The sequence below is a fragment of the Natator depressus genome, chromosome 7 (assembly GCF_965152275.1).
Source record: "Natator depressus isolate rNatDep1 chromosome 7, rNatDep2.hap1, whole genome shotgun sequence".
NCBI lineage: Eukaryota > Metazoa > Chordata > Testudines > Cheloniidae > Natator > Natator depressus.
Window position 1 is genome coordinate 34,669,836 of NC_134240.1, and position 12,984 is coordinate 34,682,819.

The 12,984-nt window shown below is 41.8% G+C and overlaps 1 protein-coding gene across 1 annotated transcript in view; it reads left to right on the forward strand.

Moving 5' to 3' along the window:
• Positions 1-4,523: 4,523 nt before the first annotated feature.
• The window catches only part of WNT7A (Wnt family member 7A), a 48,671-nt gene continuing 40,210 nt past the window's right edge, over positions 4,524-12,984 (forward strand). The window contains exons 1-2 of the mRNA XM_074958109.1: positions 4,524-5,354; positions 7,007-7,233. Coding sequence (XP_074814210.1) covers positions 5,284-5,354; positions 7,007-7,233 — 298 coding nt within the window. The 5' untranslated portion in view covers positions 4,524-5,283. The remainder of the gene's footprint in view (positions 5,355-7,006; positions 7,234-12,984) is intronic.

A 12,984-nucleotide genomic window follows, 5' to 3' on the forward strand; every position in this document is an offset into this window, starting at 1 on the left:
TATCAGAGACAACAAAGAAAGAAACAGGGACTGATTTCTAAAGAGCTCCTGAATTTTATCTTATTTTGAATATCAAATTAGAAGACAGCAGGGAACATGAATTGAATCTGGAGTGAGCATTTTAAATTACCCTCTTATTTCTTCAGTGTTTAGAGATGAGTTTGGTCTCAACACCCAGTGTACATTTCTGAATTTATAACAACTATGGCTGGTCAAGATCTCAGCGCTGTAGACTGGGTATAACCTTCCACACAATCTGTTCCCATTATATGTGGAGTTCAAGCAAAAGTGTGGGTAAGAGAACTATTGTTTTATAGCATCATTAGAAACATCAGTATTATTGTTAATGCAGCACTTAAATTTGAAATGTCATTTAAAACTTGCTTTGGGTGGAAGCACTAACCCATAGGAAAGATATGATACTGTCATATATATACATGCATCGATAACTATTGTTAGGGCAGAAGTCACCAGATGGCACTATTACACAGTCTCAAGAATTCTCTCAGTGTGTGAACAGTGTTGAATTTTTGATGAAATGCTGCATTGTTGTTAATTTTTTTATGTATATTCTTTTAGGGGGGCTGTGGCAAGCAGCAAGGGAGCTTGTTTTCTGCATTAATATCTTTAACTAGTCAATTTCTTGGGGCAGAAATTGGCTCAGGGAAGCAGATTTTGGTGTTTGGGCTGAGATTCCAGAAAGGGGATTGTCTGCCTGCTGTTTGTGATCACATCTGTTCAATGACTGTTGAATATAGTGTAAATAAAACAAGTTACACTAAAAAAATACCCAGGCTCTGCATCACTGATTTCTCTTCCAATGAGAAACAAAACTGCAAGGCTCCGAAGTCTACCACCACTTGGCCGAGGAGCAACAATATACAGAAAACCATGCAAGGTCTGGAATTCTAAAAAGTACAGAAACAGGAGAACATTGTGTACCTCTTTAACGTGAATACAAAACCATTTAATCACATGTCAGCAAGACAGAAGAAGAAGAGCTCTCTGTAAGAGCAAAAGCTTGTCTCTCTCTCCAACAGAGGCTGGTCCAATAAAAGATATTACCTCACCGGCCTTCTCTCTCTAATATCCTGGGACTGATACGGCTACAGCACTGCATGACAGCAAAGTAGGAAGAGACAAAAAAACAAAAGTTAAATAACAGTGTTGTGAAAAAAAGTCTTGGGATCATCCACATGGAAGTGGGGGGATTATTTTCATATGGGAGGCTTGGAGGTGCAGTTTAAGTCTGTCACAGTCTGGCTTCCTTGAGGGAGGTTTATAGGGCACTTAGTGGCCAGGGTAATGGCCTCCCACTCTCATGTAAGGCCAAGATCCCTGGGTAGAAACTCCTCAAATCCCATGGAACTTTCGGTATTATTATGGCAGTAGTGACTAGATGCCCCACAGTCATGGATCAGAAGCCCATTGTGCTAGGTGCTCTACAAACACAAAAAATATGGTCCCTGCCCTAGTTCAGTACAGGCAAAGCATATGCTATGGTAATAGGTACTTTGGAAATGCAGATAGGTTAGAAAGATAAATTGTGTTTCCAACATCTGCAGCACTTCTGCACAGTGTAAAATTGGGGGTCTGGGAAACACAGATAGTGCATATGCTTCCCTACTAAACCAATGTAACTTAGGTGTGAAACACATTCACGTGAAAATGCTCCTCTGTGCAACACTGTCCTATACAGTCCAAATAGGCTGTTTATATACTCTCCAGGGGCCCATTTGAGTACAAATGCGATCAATTCTGAGAGTGTGTATGTTCAGGACACCATGCTCTCCAAAGTACTCAGCATGCCTACTACAGAATGCTATTGTCCCCCTCTTCCACAGCTGATCCATATGGCAGTAGATGGTGTTACATGCATTTTCCAGCATGATAGCCAGAGGTGGGGCTCACTGTGAGAAACAACACAAAGTGATAAGCCATGCTGATCTGAGGGGATAATGCAGTGCAAATAGGAACAACATTTTTATGCATGCCTTTTCATGGATTTCACCCTTTTCCATGGGTTTTCCTACAGTAGGAATCATTATAATTAATATTTTATCATTAGTATCTAAAATTAACATTTATTTGCTGCCTTGCTTCTAAGAAATATGCCCTTTGAGGTGCTTGGAAAATACCGTATGCAATATAGAACATGTGTAATACTGCTCTGGACATGGTGCTGGGTAACTTTCTGACCTAGTGTAGGTTGTAGTCATACCTTAAAACATTTTCCATCTGAGACTGCAAATGCCTTGGGCAGGAAACATGGCCAAAAAGTTCAAACCCAAGTGCCCAAAGTTAACCTCCCAAATCCACAATTAGGTATCTAAATGAAAGTGGCCTGATTTTCAGAAGTGCTGAGCTCCCACTGATTTCACTTTTCAATTTTGACTCCTGTTTTTGAAAAATTGAGCTGTCTTGTGCAGTGCAAACTAGACTGCCAGTGCCAACACTTCAATAACTGATTTAAAACACCACCAAAAAATTTCTGTCTTATCTGAATTCTGGGTTCCGCAAGTTTTTTTTAAAAGCAGAACATTTTAGTTGAGACCAAAGTCAAATCCCCCCGTGGGGTTTACTCATAATTTTCTCTCAGATACTGACGTTAACATTTAGTGCTAGATGCAGGACCCATTTTCTTCCACTAGATGGTGCATTTACAAAGAAAACTTACCTTGTCTCCTCTCTAGGTATTATCAGAACAAATCTGTGGTTCATCTGTGCTTCAAATAGTCCCCTCCCCCGTCCCCCCCGGTGTGTGTGTAAAGTTTGCACATGTGGTTTCCCCCCATATTTTATTTTGTTTTGATCACAAGGTGCAGAGCTGATCATCCACGTCATGCAGTCTGAACCAGGCTAAATATATGCGTAAGGGAACAGTTGCCAAAGAAACTTGATATAAAAATGAAACTTTTGTTACATCAAAACACATAGAAAGAAGAACCACCCTCACAGTACACGTGTATACACACAAATGATTGTGAACATAGCTCAGAATAATGGTGATTTGTTTTTGTGTTAACGCCAAAGGGTTACAATCTCACACCTATCTGGGGGATCTTCGTGGGGTAGAGCCACCCAGTTCCATAAGCAAACACTTCAGGATTTAAGTGTGGATTTTTGCAGTAATAAACAGCTCATATTGCCTTGAGTACCAGTGCCCAGCCACTAACCAGTCAATTAATAGAACGTTTGTACATTGCTTTCCTATTCCTAGCTTTTCAAACTTAGTTATTTCAAATCAACTTTCTAATACAAATCGTGAAGCCCTGTCATTGTTTTTGGCTTTCAGAAAAATACTATGAGCAGAACAATTCCAGCACCACACCCCTGTTATCATTTAGGTAACCCTCCCTGTCTGATATATTTTAAGCGGATAAAAATATAGTCACCGTATCCGCGTTAATTCCCGCAACCCCATGACCGCACAAAACCCTCTCCAACAAGTGAGCATTGTTAAAGGCTCCTGCTCTCGGTGTTTTAAGCAGCAAAATCAGCCCCCCCCCAAAAAAAAAAACCTGACAAACAACTGTAAGAAGGTAATCAAGAACCACAGCTATGGGGAATAGGCACATATACTGCAAAACCGATGAGGTTCGCTAGCAACCAGGCAACAAACAAGGTTAAGAAAGTGAAGGGCAAGCAGAGTAGGTAAATGCTTCAGCCGGTTTGTATAGAATTGCTTTCTCTTAAAAGCATTGTACTGATGATGATGTCCAGTAGCTCCTTGCTATACACTTTCTCCTGATGGGGGACAGCTAGTAGGCTAATGCCCAGTGATACCTGATCCGAAACCATCCTTTCGGCTTTGACACAAAGAGCCCCTAGCAGGACACTTGACTGCCACCGGGCAAGCAGCTAAATGCCCCCATCTTTGTCATTAAATACATCAATCAAAATATAAGTGGAAAGGGCAACCGACGAAGTCTTTAGGCAACAATGAGCTTTTTCTCTCTGGGCTGTTGTCTGGTAGTCTAGCCTTCCTTTAATACAAGTAGATACGATCTAAATTGTCCTGGGCTGAGGACTTCGCTCAGTGGTGCTGAACACAGAAAGAGTTCTCTTTCTCAAGCAGCCTCTGCCATGCCCCTGGCTGACAGGGACGCTGCTGCTGGGAGAGGGTTTATCTCAGTGATCATTTGTTAATCCTGACTCGGAAATCGGGGGGGGGGGGGGTGAGGGGGACGGGGGTGCAGGGAAGTGAGATGAAAAAATTAAGAAGTGGGTAGGCAGAAAGAGGGGAGGAGCATTTGGGCTGGTGGCAAACACATAAAACCAGCCGGTATGTTCACCTCACAGAGCAAAACAGGAAAACTATCCCCACATAAAACTTCAGATCCCCCTTCCCTCCCTGACAGGGGACAAAACCACGCATCAACGAGGGGAGAGTGCGGCGGGGGGGAGGGGAAAGAAAGCTTGGAAAACCCTAAACGATGAAGAGAAAGGAGAAGGGAAAACGGATCATCCTAGCGAAAGATTAAAGCAATGCAGATCGGTGTAGCCTAGCATACTAAAGTGTCAGGACGTTTGCACACCTTTGGGGGGTTCTGCATAGCTTCACAAGCGTATTTACTGCAGTGTCTCATAAGGAAATTAACCTGTTACACTCCTTCTAGTTGGGACTGTCATTCAGTAGAGTCTATGCTCCTTTCCCTGATCCTTGACTTAAGGAAGGACTGCAGAAACCCACATTCCGCTTAGGAGAATCGGTGGTGCTTCTTTACAAGCAGGTGGTCTGTTTGCGCTTTCTTATTCCCTTCTCCCCCCTCACTCCCCCACCTCTCGGCTGGACAACTCCCTCCTTTGGAGAACACGCCCAAGTAGCTGAAGAAGAGAGGGGGAAAAAGAAGAGATAGATAGTAACATTGAACCTGAGGAGAGATCCAGAGCTGCTGCGTGCAGAGAGCGATCACTGCAGCCTATACATTCCCAGCACTAAAGTATTACGTGTGACAGGCATACAAATCCGGAATAAAAAGAAAAAGAGAGAGAGAGAGAGACAGACAGACACAGGGTGGGTGAGTGAGTGAGTGAGAGAGAGAGAGAGAGAGAGAGAGAGAGAGAGAGAGAGAGAGAGAGACCCAGCTGAGGGATATGGTGTTTGTCTCTTGGGATTTACAAACACACACCGCCTGTTCAGATCACAAGAGGGTTTGTCTGTTTTGTCTGCACTACCTTGACCCGGAGCTGCACTGTCTGAGGCAACGAGAAATTAACCAGCACGAATAGCATTAGAGGCATCCTTTTGCATGGTGATCTGAAAAACAGCAAACAAGGAATATGAACAGGAAAACAAGGCGTTGGATTTTCCATATCTTTCTGAGCCTAGGGATTGTATATATCAAAATTGGGTAAGTAACTTAAAAAAAAAAAACCCACACACAAACGATTTCTCTCTGCCTATCCTGTCCAGACCTGTTAATATTTATCTGGGAAAGTTTGGAAGACTGTTGTTATTTTTTTTTAAAGACAAAGCAGAAATGCTATTGCCTTTCAGTGAATTCTTGGTGTGTCGTGTAGAGCTGGGGAATGTGAAAGTCATTGGTGATGTGCCGGAAGCATGACTGGAATGGCAATGTGCTGGGGTTTATTTTTATGCTTTTTCTGTACCTACCGTATCCCCTGAAATCAAACCAAACTCTGCTTTCACATGCATGGCGAGTATCGCTTCAATGGGATCTGAAAGGACATTTGTCAGCCGTTCAGGAGAGCGAGCCCCGGCGAGATTGGCCGCCGGCTCCCTACCCTTTCCTCCCCCGGGACCTCCGGGGAAACCATCTCCTCTCTTCCCAGGTGCAAACTACTTGATGGACTGTTGCTGAGGGGGGATAAGGACCTGCGCCTGTCCCCTGGGCGCGCAACAGCGATCTCGCAGGGCCGCCATGGGTCACCCTGCCATTAGCTGCTGGACTGGTCAAAGTGGGCGCTTTTATTTATTAAAAGCAACGGGAAATAAAATACACGCCAGCGCTCCGGCTACCCGGAGCCAGACCCGCTCCGCTCACTTGTAGATCAGCAGCACCTTTAGCATTACACCTCACCCAAGTCAGAGGCGTTATTCTGCAAGGGCGGGGAGTGGGGCGGCAGCCCAGCATCGGAGGGGAGGGGCCGCTTTATTTTTCCTAACTGCACTAATTTAATAGCTTAATAAAACAATGACGATGATAATAATAATAACCCCCCAGCCCTTGGAGCGTGTGCCTGTTCTGGGCGCTAGAGTTGCATGCGCTCTAATTTATGAATCAGGAAGTTGGGTCACGTTATGGCAAAAGCCCACGCGCTCTTTATCTCTCTTTTAATTATAGACCGAAAAAAAAATGATGGGGGGGGGGAGGGGAGGGAGGGAGAGGCTCTGATGTCCGTGAAATTGATCCACTCTTTCCTTTAAACGTCATTATTCTAGTCTTATCCCCAGGCTCCGCAAGGGACGGTCTGGGGAGGGCAACAAGCCCAGCAGAAAGTTGGGGTGGTCTTGGCCAGGGGCTGGTTGAGTAAAATGATGGTTTGGTTTTGCTGGAGTATGTGCCATAATCTATCAGTGGCATGAGCCAACAGCCGGGGGAGGGTTTGAAACGCACGGTGCCTCGTGAATACCCCCGCAGGGTTACAGAGGATGGGGCTTTCTCTGTCCTCCGCTGGGGGTCAGCCCCTTTATCTCCTTTACACCAGTCTATTGACTGACACAAAGCGGCCTGAAAACCGCTTGCTCTGGGGAGAGGTCACTAAAGGTACTGTCACAGCGTGAATGTGACAGGTTTCAGAGTAGCAGCCCTGTTAGTTGTTCATCTCCTAGGTGCCACAAGTGCTCCTTTTCTTTTCGCGTGAATGTGGAAATCCTAGGTTGAAAGCGCTTTCAAGGCAGAGAACATGCTTTGAAGTGAGAAGATGCCTCCCTCTGAAAGCGCCTGTAAGAAGGCTGCCGCCTCAGGAATCGATTGGCTCTGAAAGCTGCGGTGCTAATTTTATTTGTTCTGAGTCTTTCCCCCTTCTTCTCTCATTCCAGGGGTTTTTCCTCTGTGGTGGCTCTGGGGGCCAGCATCATCTGTAACAAGATCCCGGGTTTAGCTCCTAGACAGAGGGCAATCTGTCAGAGCAGACCCGATGCTATCATAGTGATCGGAGAAGGGTCTCAAATGGGAATCAACGAATGTCAATTTCAATTCCGAAATGGACGCTGGAATTGCTCTGCCTTGGGGGAAAGGACGGTCTTTGGAAAAGAGCTGAAAGTGGGTATGTTACCTCTTTACTGGTTATTGCAAGGTTTGGACCTGAAGTCCACCAAAAGGTTAGCAAAAAGGGTTTGGTACACATCAAAATGTCACAGAATCATACATGCTAGGGCTGGGAAAGACCTGCCAGGGCACCCAGTCTGTGCCAGCCAGTGCAGGATCAGTCCCTTTAGTGTATTTTCACCTGCCCCCTTCTCTAGGATTACCAAAATAGATATCTGTGAATTTTCCCTATAGGATATCTAGTGAAACCCTCCCAAATACTCTAAAAAAGCACTTACATAACAAATAAGCCATCTTCCTCTAAATATTCCACAGTCCTATACTTGTAAAGCCTGTGCCCTGTGCCTTTTTTCATGTATGTACAACACACAACAGGACTTGGAGATTTGGATCTGGTTAGGGGTTTTGTTGGGAGACAGGGTATTGAAGAGAAGCTAGGTTTTGGACTCTACACACAGAAAGCTCATGAGCCATTCTCTGTAGATATCAGCCCCAAAGGGTGGACTATTTAGACCAGTTTTCAGAGTAGCAGCCGTGTTAGTCTGTATTCACAGAAAGAAAAGGAGTCCTTGTGGCACCTTAGCGACTAACAAATTTATTTGAGCATAAGTTTTGGTGAGCTACATCGGATGAAGTGAGCTGTAGCTCACGAAAGCTTATGCTCAAATAAATTTGTTAGTCTCTAAGGTGCCACAAGTACTCCTTTTCTTTTTATTTAGACCAGGAAGCTCAAGAAAACTAACTGTTTATTTGGTGAGAGATTGGTTCCTTCGAAAACAGAATCAGAAAACACACACCTGCCAGTTTAGAATTCAACCCAACCCAAACCTTAGATGCAGTTAATATCTGGGCATTCAAGTCTGAACCACATCCACAGTCAAAGGGGTTCTAATCTGATTTTCCAATTTGGGCTCATCTCTCTCAATCACACATGGTGGGCTTTTTTGTACTAACAGCTGAAGCTACATTTTAAAATTGCACTCAAATAGCAGCAATAAAAATACAAATTTAGATGTGAGGAAATTTCTAAGGAAGGGGGAAACACTGTCTTCAGACCTAGTATTGCAGAACTTATGGCACCTGAGGGCTTCTTTGTGTTTGTTGATCATGCCATACTTGGGAACAGTGAGAAGAGTTAAGGATAAAATTTCAGCCTTAAGGGCCATAGTCTCCTTTCAATTCCCAATTTAAAATGGTCACTGATACCATTATGAGTTCCATGTTCGACAGTAGAATCCACAGATCTGGGGTTCTATGCCTTGGACTGTGACAGTGCCCAGGGACCCAATGAGTTTAGATTCAGGAGGGAACACTGTCATAATAGAGAGCTAAGGTATTCTGTGCGACTTGGGAAGCAAGATGTAGCATTGGCAAGGCAAGGAGCCAAGAGTGCCAGGGGCACTTTTACACCAGGAGTATTGGGCTCTTTGATTTGTTGTGCAGGGCCTTTGGTTCATTGCAAAGCCCTTTGGTTGGATTGGATTCAGGCCCCACTTTGTCTTAATCCAGCCAGGGCAGGTGGACCAGGGCAGGATATGGCCTAACTATAATACCAGTATGGCATTCCTTGTGCACCCAAGATACCTATCAAAGTCATTGGGATTGGTACACAAAGAATGCAGCATTGGCATCTATATAGCTGAAGTTCCTCACTTAGGCAGGTTTAAGTACATGTTTTAGAATTACTCAAATGTAGGTGTGTGTGATTTCCAGTGCTCATGGTTTTATGCAAGAACAAAAACAGGGAAAAGTCTGAAGATTTTTTATTGAAGGTCATTGGGCTCTGAACACCTCTGAAATCCAGCACTATGTCTCAGATTGGTCACCCAAAGACTGGGGCATACAACATTAGTGAATACTTCTCAAATTGTGTCCGTTACACTGGAAGACTGTAACTGCTTCGATAGAGTTGGCTCATTCTGGCCACTGATTTATGCAGGCATGTGTCTGACTGACCTCAACCATAGGTCTGCTTGGAAGGCTGGTAGGATTGGACCACTCTAATCTAACAGTTACATATATATCTGTAAAAAGAAAATGTGTGTGCCCAAGAGCAACAAACATGCAGAGTTATTGTGGTATGTTGGGTAACACTATCAGTTTTTTTCAAAATTGATTTAGCTAGTAGGCTATATTTAGGTACTTTTAAAGAAAGTCAATATTAAAGGAAGTGGATTTGATCCATCTTTGAAGTGTTACCTCATACCTAATTACCCATTATAATGTTTACATAGATAGGTGTATTCAAACATATCAGGCCAAACTCATCCCTGGTGTAGCTCCATCAGAACTTATACCAGGATTGAATGTGGACCATAATGAACAAAACTCACTTTAAACAATGTTTACACTTGCATTTCAAAATACACTATATGCATCTTGCTAGCAAGGTGCATAAGAAAGACAATCAATCCCATGCAAAAAAGCAGCTTTTTTGGAGCTCAGGAGTACACCCTTGGGATCTTTAATGGCAAGTCTGATTTCAGTGCAAACTGTTATGGCTGAGTTAACTCACTGAAAAATAGTGGGTCTATTGGGTGCCACTAAATATTAATAACATTAGTGACAGGTTTCAGAGTAACAGCCGTGTTAGTCTGTATTTGCAAAAAGAGAAGGAGTACTTGTGGCACCTTAGAGACTAACCAATTTATTTGAGCATCACGAAAGCTTATGCTCAAATAAATTGGTTAGTCTCTAAGGTGCCAAAAGTACTCCTTTTCTTTTTGCAAATAACATTAGTGTAACCATTTGTGTTCTTCTCTGTTTCTTGTCTGTAACAGCATGTGTGGAAACCCTTGCACATTTGATTCAGACAATATCATTTTATAAGAAGATGGGGAAAAAATCATTCAGTTCCTAGGATTCTCTAAGCTGCTCACTGTTTTCCATTCCCCTTTATCAACTGTTCTTTCCATCTCCCCAAGCCCTGTAAAGAACGAGTAGGAACTACAATTTACAATAATCTAAGCTAATATTTCACTGTGTTAAGAAGGGCAAATCCTATACCTAGTAAATACAAAGGCCAGATTTAATGCCCACAACTAAGATAAGATAAAAGAGAAAGTCTCAGATTTGTTATCATAAATACTGGCAGTGGGGACAGGAATGACACATGCAATATGAAATGTTAAACCTAAAATATCTCCCATATGGTAACCAATGCACTAATTACAATGCAAATGAATATTAAACTTCAAAATATTTTTCACTACTATATTTTTCTATATGAGTAGTAGCTGTAGATCTCTACTTTCTTATTCCTTTCACACGATTACTCCAGATTGCCATTAGAATGCTATAAGTGTAAAAGGTACTAAAATATTAGTTAATGTGTGAACACTGATGATGTTTCTCAGTATGGTTGAATCTTTAAGATTGTTATCTTGGAAGTAGGCAGGATCCCACAACTGCAATTTGCAATAAAATCATCTGACTGCATGACATCATTCTGCTTTCTCTATTAGTTGAGTGCCATGTGACTTTAAAGTGGCATTGTGGTGCCTGTGCTAAGATTAGGATGCAAATTCAAAAAGACTGTAATGTAACTTGTTGAAATGCGTCATTCAATGATTACAACATTGGCGTATATGTGTACTAATACTATACAAAGTACCCCAAAAGAAATTCTATCAGTCTGTGCGGATTCAGCCATACAACTCCTATGCTAACTGGAGTTGTGTGTGTAAATCTATGATAATAGGTTACCTTGACAACTGCATAGTCATGCATCCTAGACTGTTCTATACACAGTACCTATCTTTAAAAAAGGGAAACAAAGAAGACCTCAGGAACTATAGATCTAGTCACCCTAACTTCAATATCTGGAAAGATACTGGAACAAATTATTGAACAATCAATTACTGTGCATCTAGAGGATAATAGGGCGATAGCCAACATGGATTTGTCAAGAACAAATAATAATAAACCAACGTAAGTTCCTTCTTTGACGGGGTACTGGCCTAACTAATGTGGGGAAGCAGTGATATATCTTGATTTTAGTAAGGCGTTTGACATATTATCACACAACATTTTCACAAGAAAATTAGAGAAATGTCATCTAGATGAAAATACTATAAGGTGGGTGAACAACTGGTTGAAAGACCATACTCAAGTAGTCATCAATGGTTACGGTTCAATATTTTCATTAATGACTTGAATAATGGGGTGGAGAGTATACTTATAACATTTGTAGATGACACCATGCAGGGAGGAATTGCAATCACTTTGGAGGAAAGGATTAGAATTCAAAATGACCTTGACAAATTGGTCTGAAATCAACAAGATGAACTTCAGTAAAGACAAGTGCAAAGTACTGCACTTAGGAAGGAAAAATTAAATGCACAAATACAAAATGTGTATGACTGGCTAGTCAGTAGTACTGCTGAGAAGGATCTGGGGGTTATAGTGGATGAGAGTCAACAATGTGATGCAGTGGTGAAAGAGGCTAATATCATGCTGGAGTGTATTAAGAGGAGTAAGACATGGGAGGTAATTGTTCCACTCTACTCAGTGCTGGTAAGGTTCGAATGGATTATTATGTTCGGTTTTGGGTACCAAGCTTTAAGAAAGATGTGGAGAAATTGGAAACAGTCCAGAGGAGAGCAACGAAAGTGATAAAAGGTTTAGAAAACCTTACCTATAAGGAAAGCTTAAAAAAACTGGATATGTTTAATCTTGAGAAAAGAAGAGAGAGAGGGGACCTTGTGAGGTCTTCAAATATATTAAGGGCTATTATAAAGAGGATGTAATCAACTGCCCTCCATATGTATAGGTGGGACAAGAAATAATCATCTTAAACTGCAGCAAGGGAGATTTAGGTTAGAGATTAGGAAAAACTTCCTAACTATAAATACTGTTAAGTACTAGAATGGGCTATCAAGGGAAGTTGTGGAATCCCCATTAAGAACAGAATAGACAAACACCTGTCAGATATGGTCTAAGTATATTTGATACTGCTTCAGTGCATGGGGATGGAGTAGATGATCTTTTGGGGTCGCCTCCAGCCCTATCTTTCTATGACATCAGATACAGTTTTGTTATCAATCTGAATCCTGGGATATCATTATTTTATTACTTTTGTCTTTACTTGGTAGTCTGAATTCTGATATTGTGCAAGTGTAACCAAACTGATACAAGTTTAATTTTCTTTCTTTTGTTGATTCTGGACTGTGACTCAGGAAATCTGGGTTCTAATCCTAACTCTGCCATTGATCTGCTGGGTAACACTGGGCAAGTCATGTCCCCTTCTCTCTGATTCACTTTATCCATCTATAAAATAGGGATAAAGATTTTGACCTCCTCTGTTAAGATCATTGAGATCTATGAATGAAAAGCACCACATAAGAGCTAGATATTATTATTTGTAAACTTTTTTGGAGAAGTCACATATAACTTTGCTAATCTGTTTTTCAAAGATAGTTTTGGACAAAGGATTATAGCTAGTGACCACTTAAATTTATTCACTATCAACATGGCATATTTCTGTTCAGGTACTGGGTTCCCAAATATATTCACAGTGAGTCTTCATCCCATTTACTGCATATATTTCATTTCTAGTATTATACAGTATACAGTAGTTTGTCCTTCAAGAGCAAGACTTTACTGACATTTGAATATGGATATCTGGTCATAACACTTGGTAATGATAATGTCAATAACAGTGCAGGTGATGTGGTGATTCAATTATGAGTGTTTTTAAAATTAACAAATGCATAATGGTGTCCACACTTCAGCATTTTGGGACTTTCCA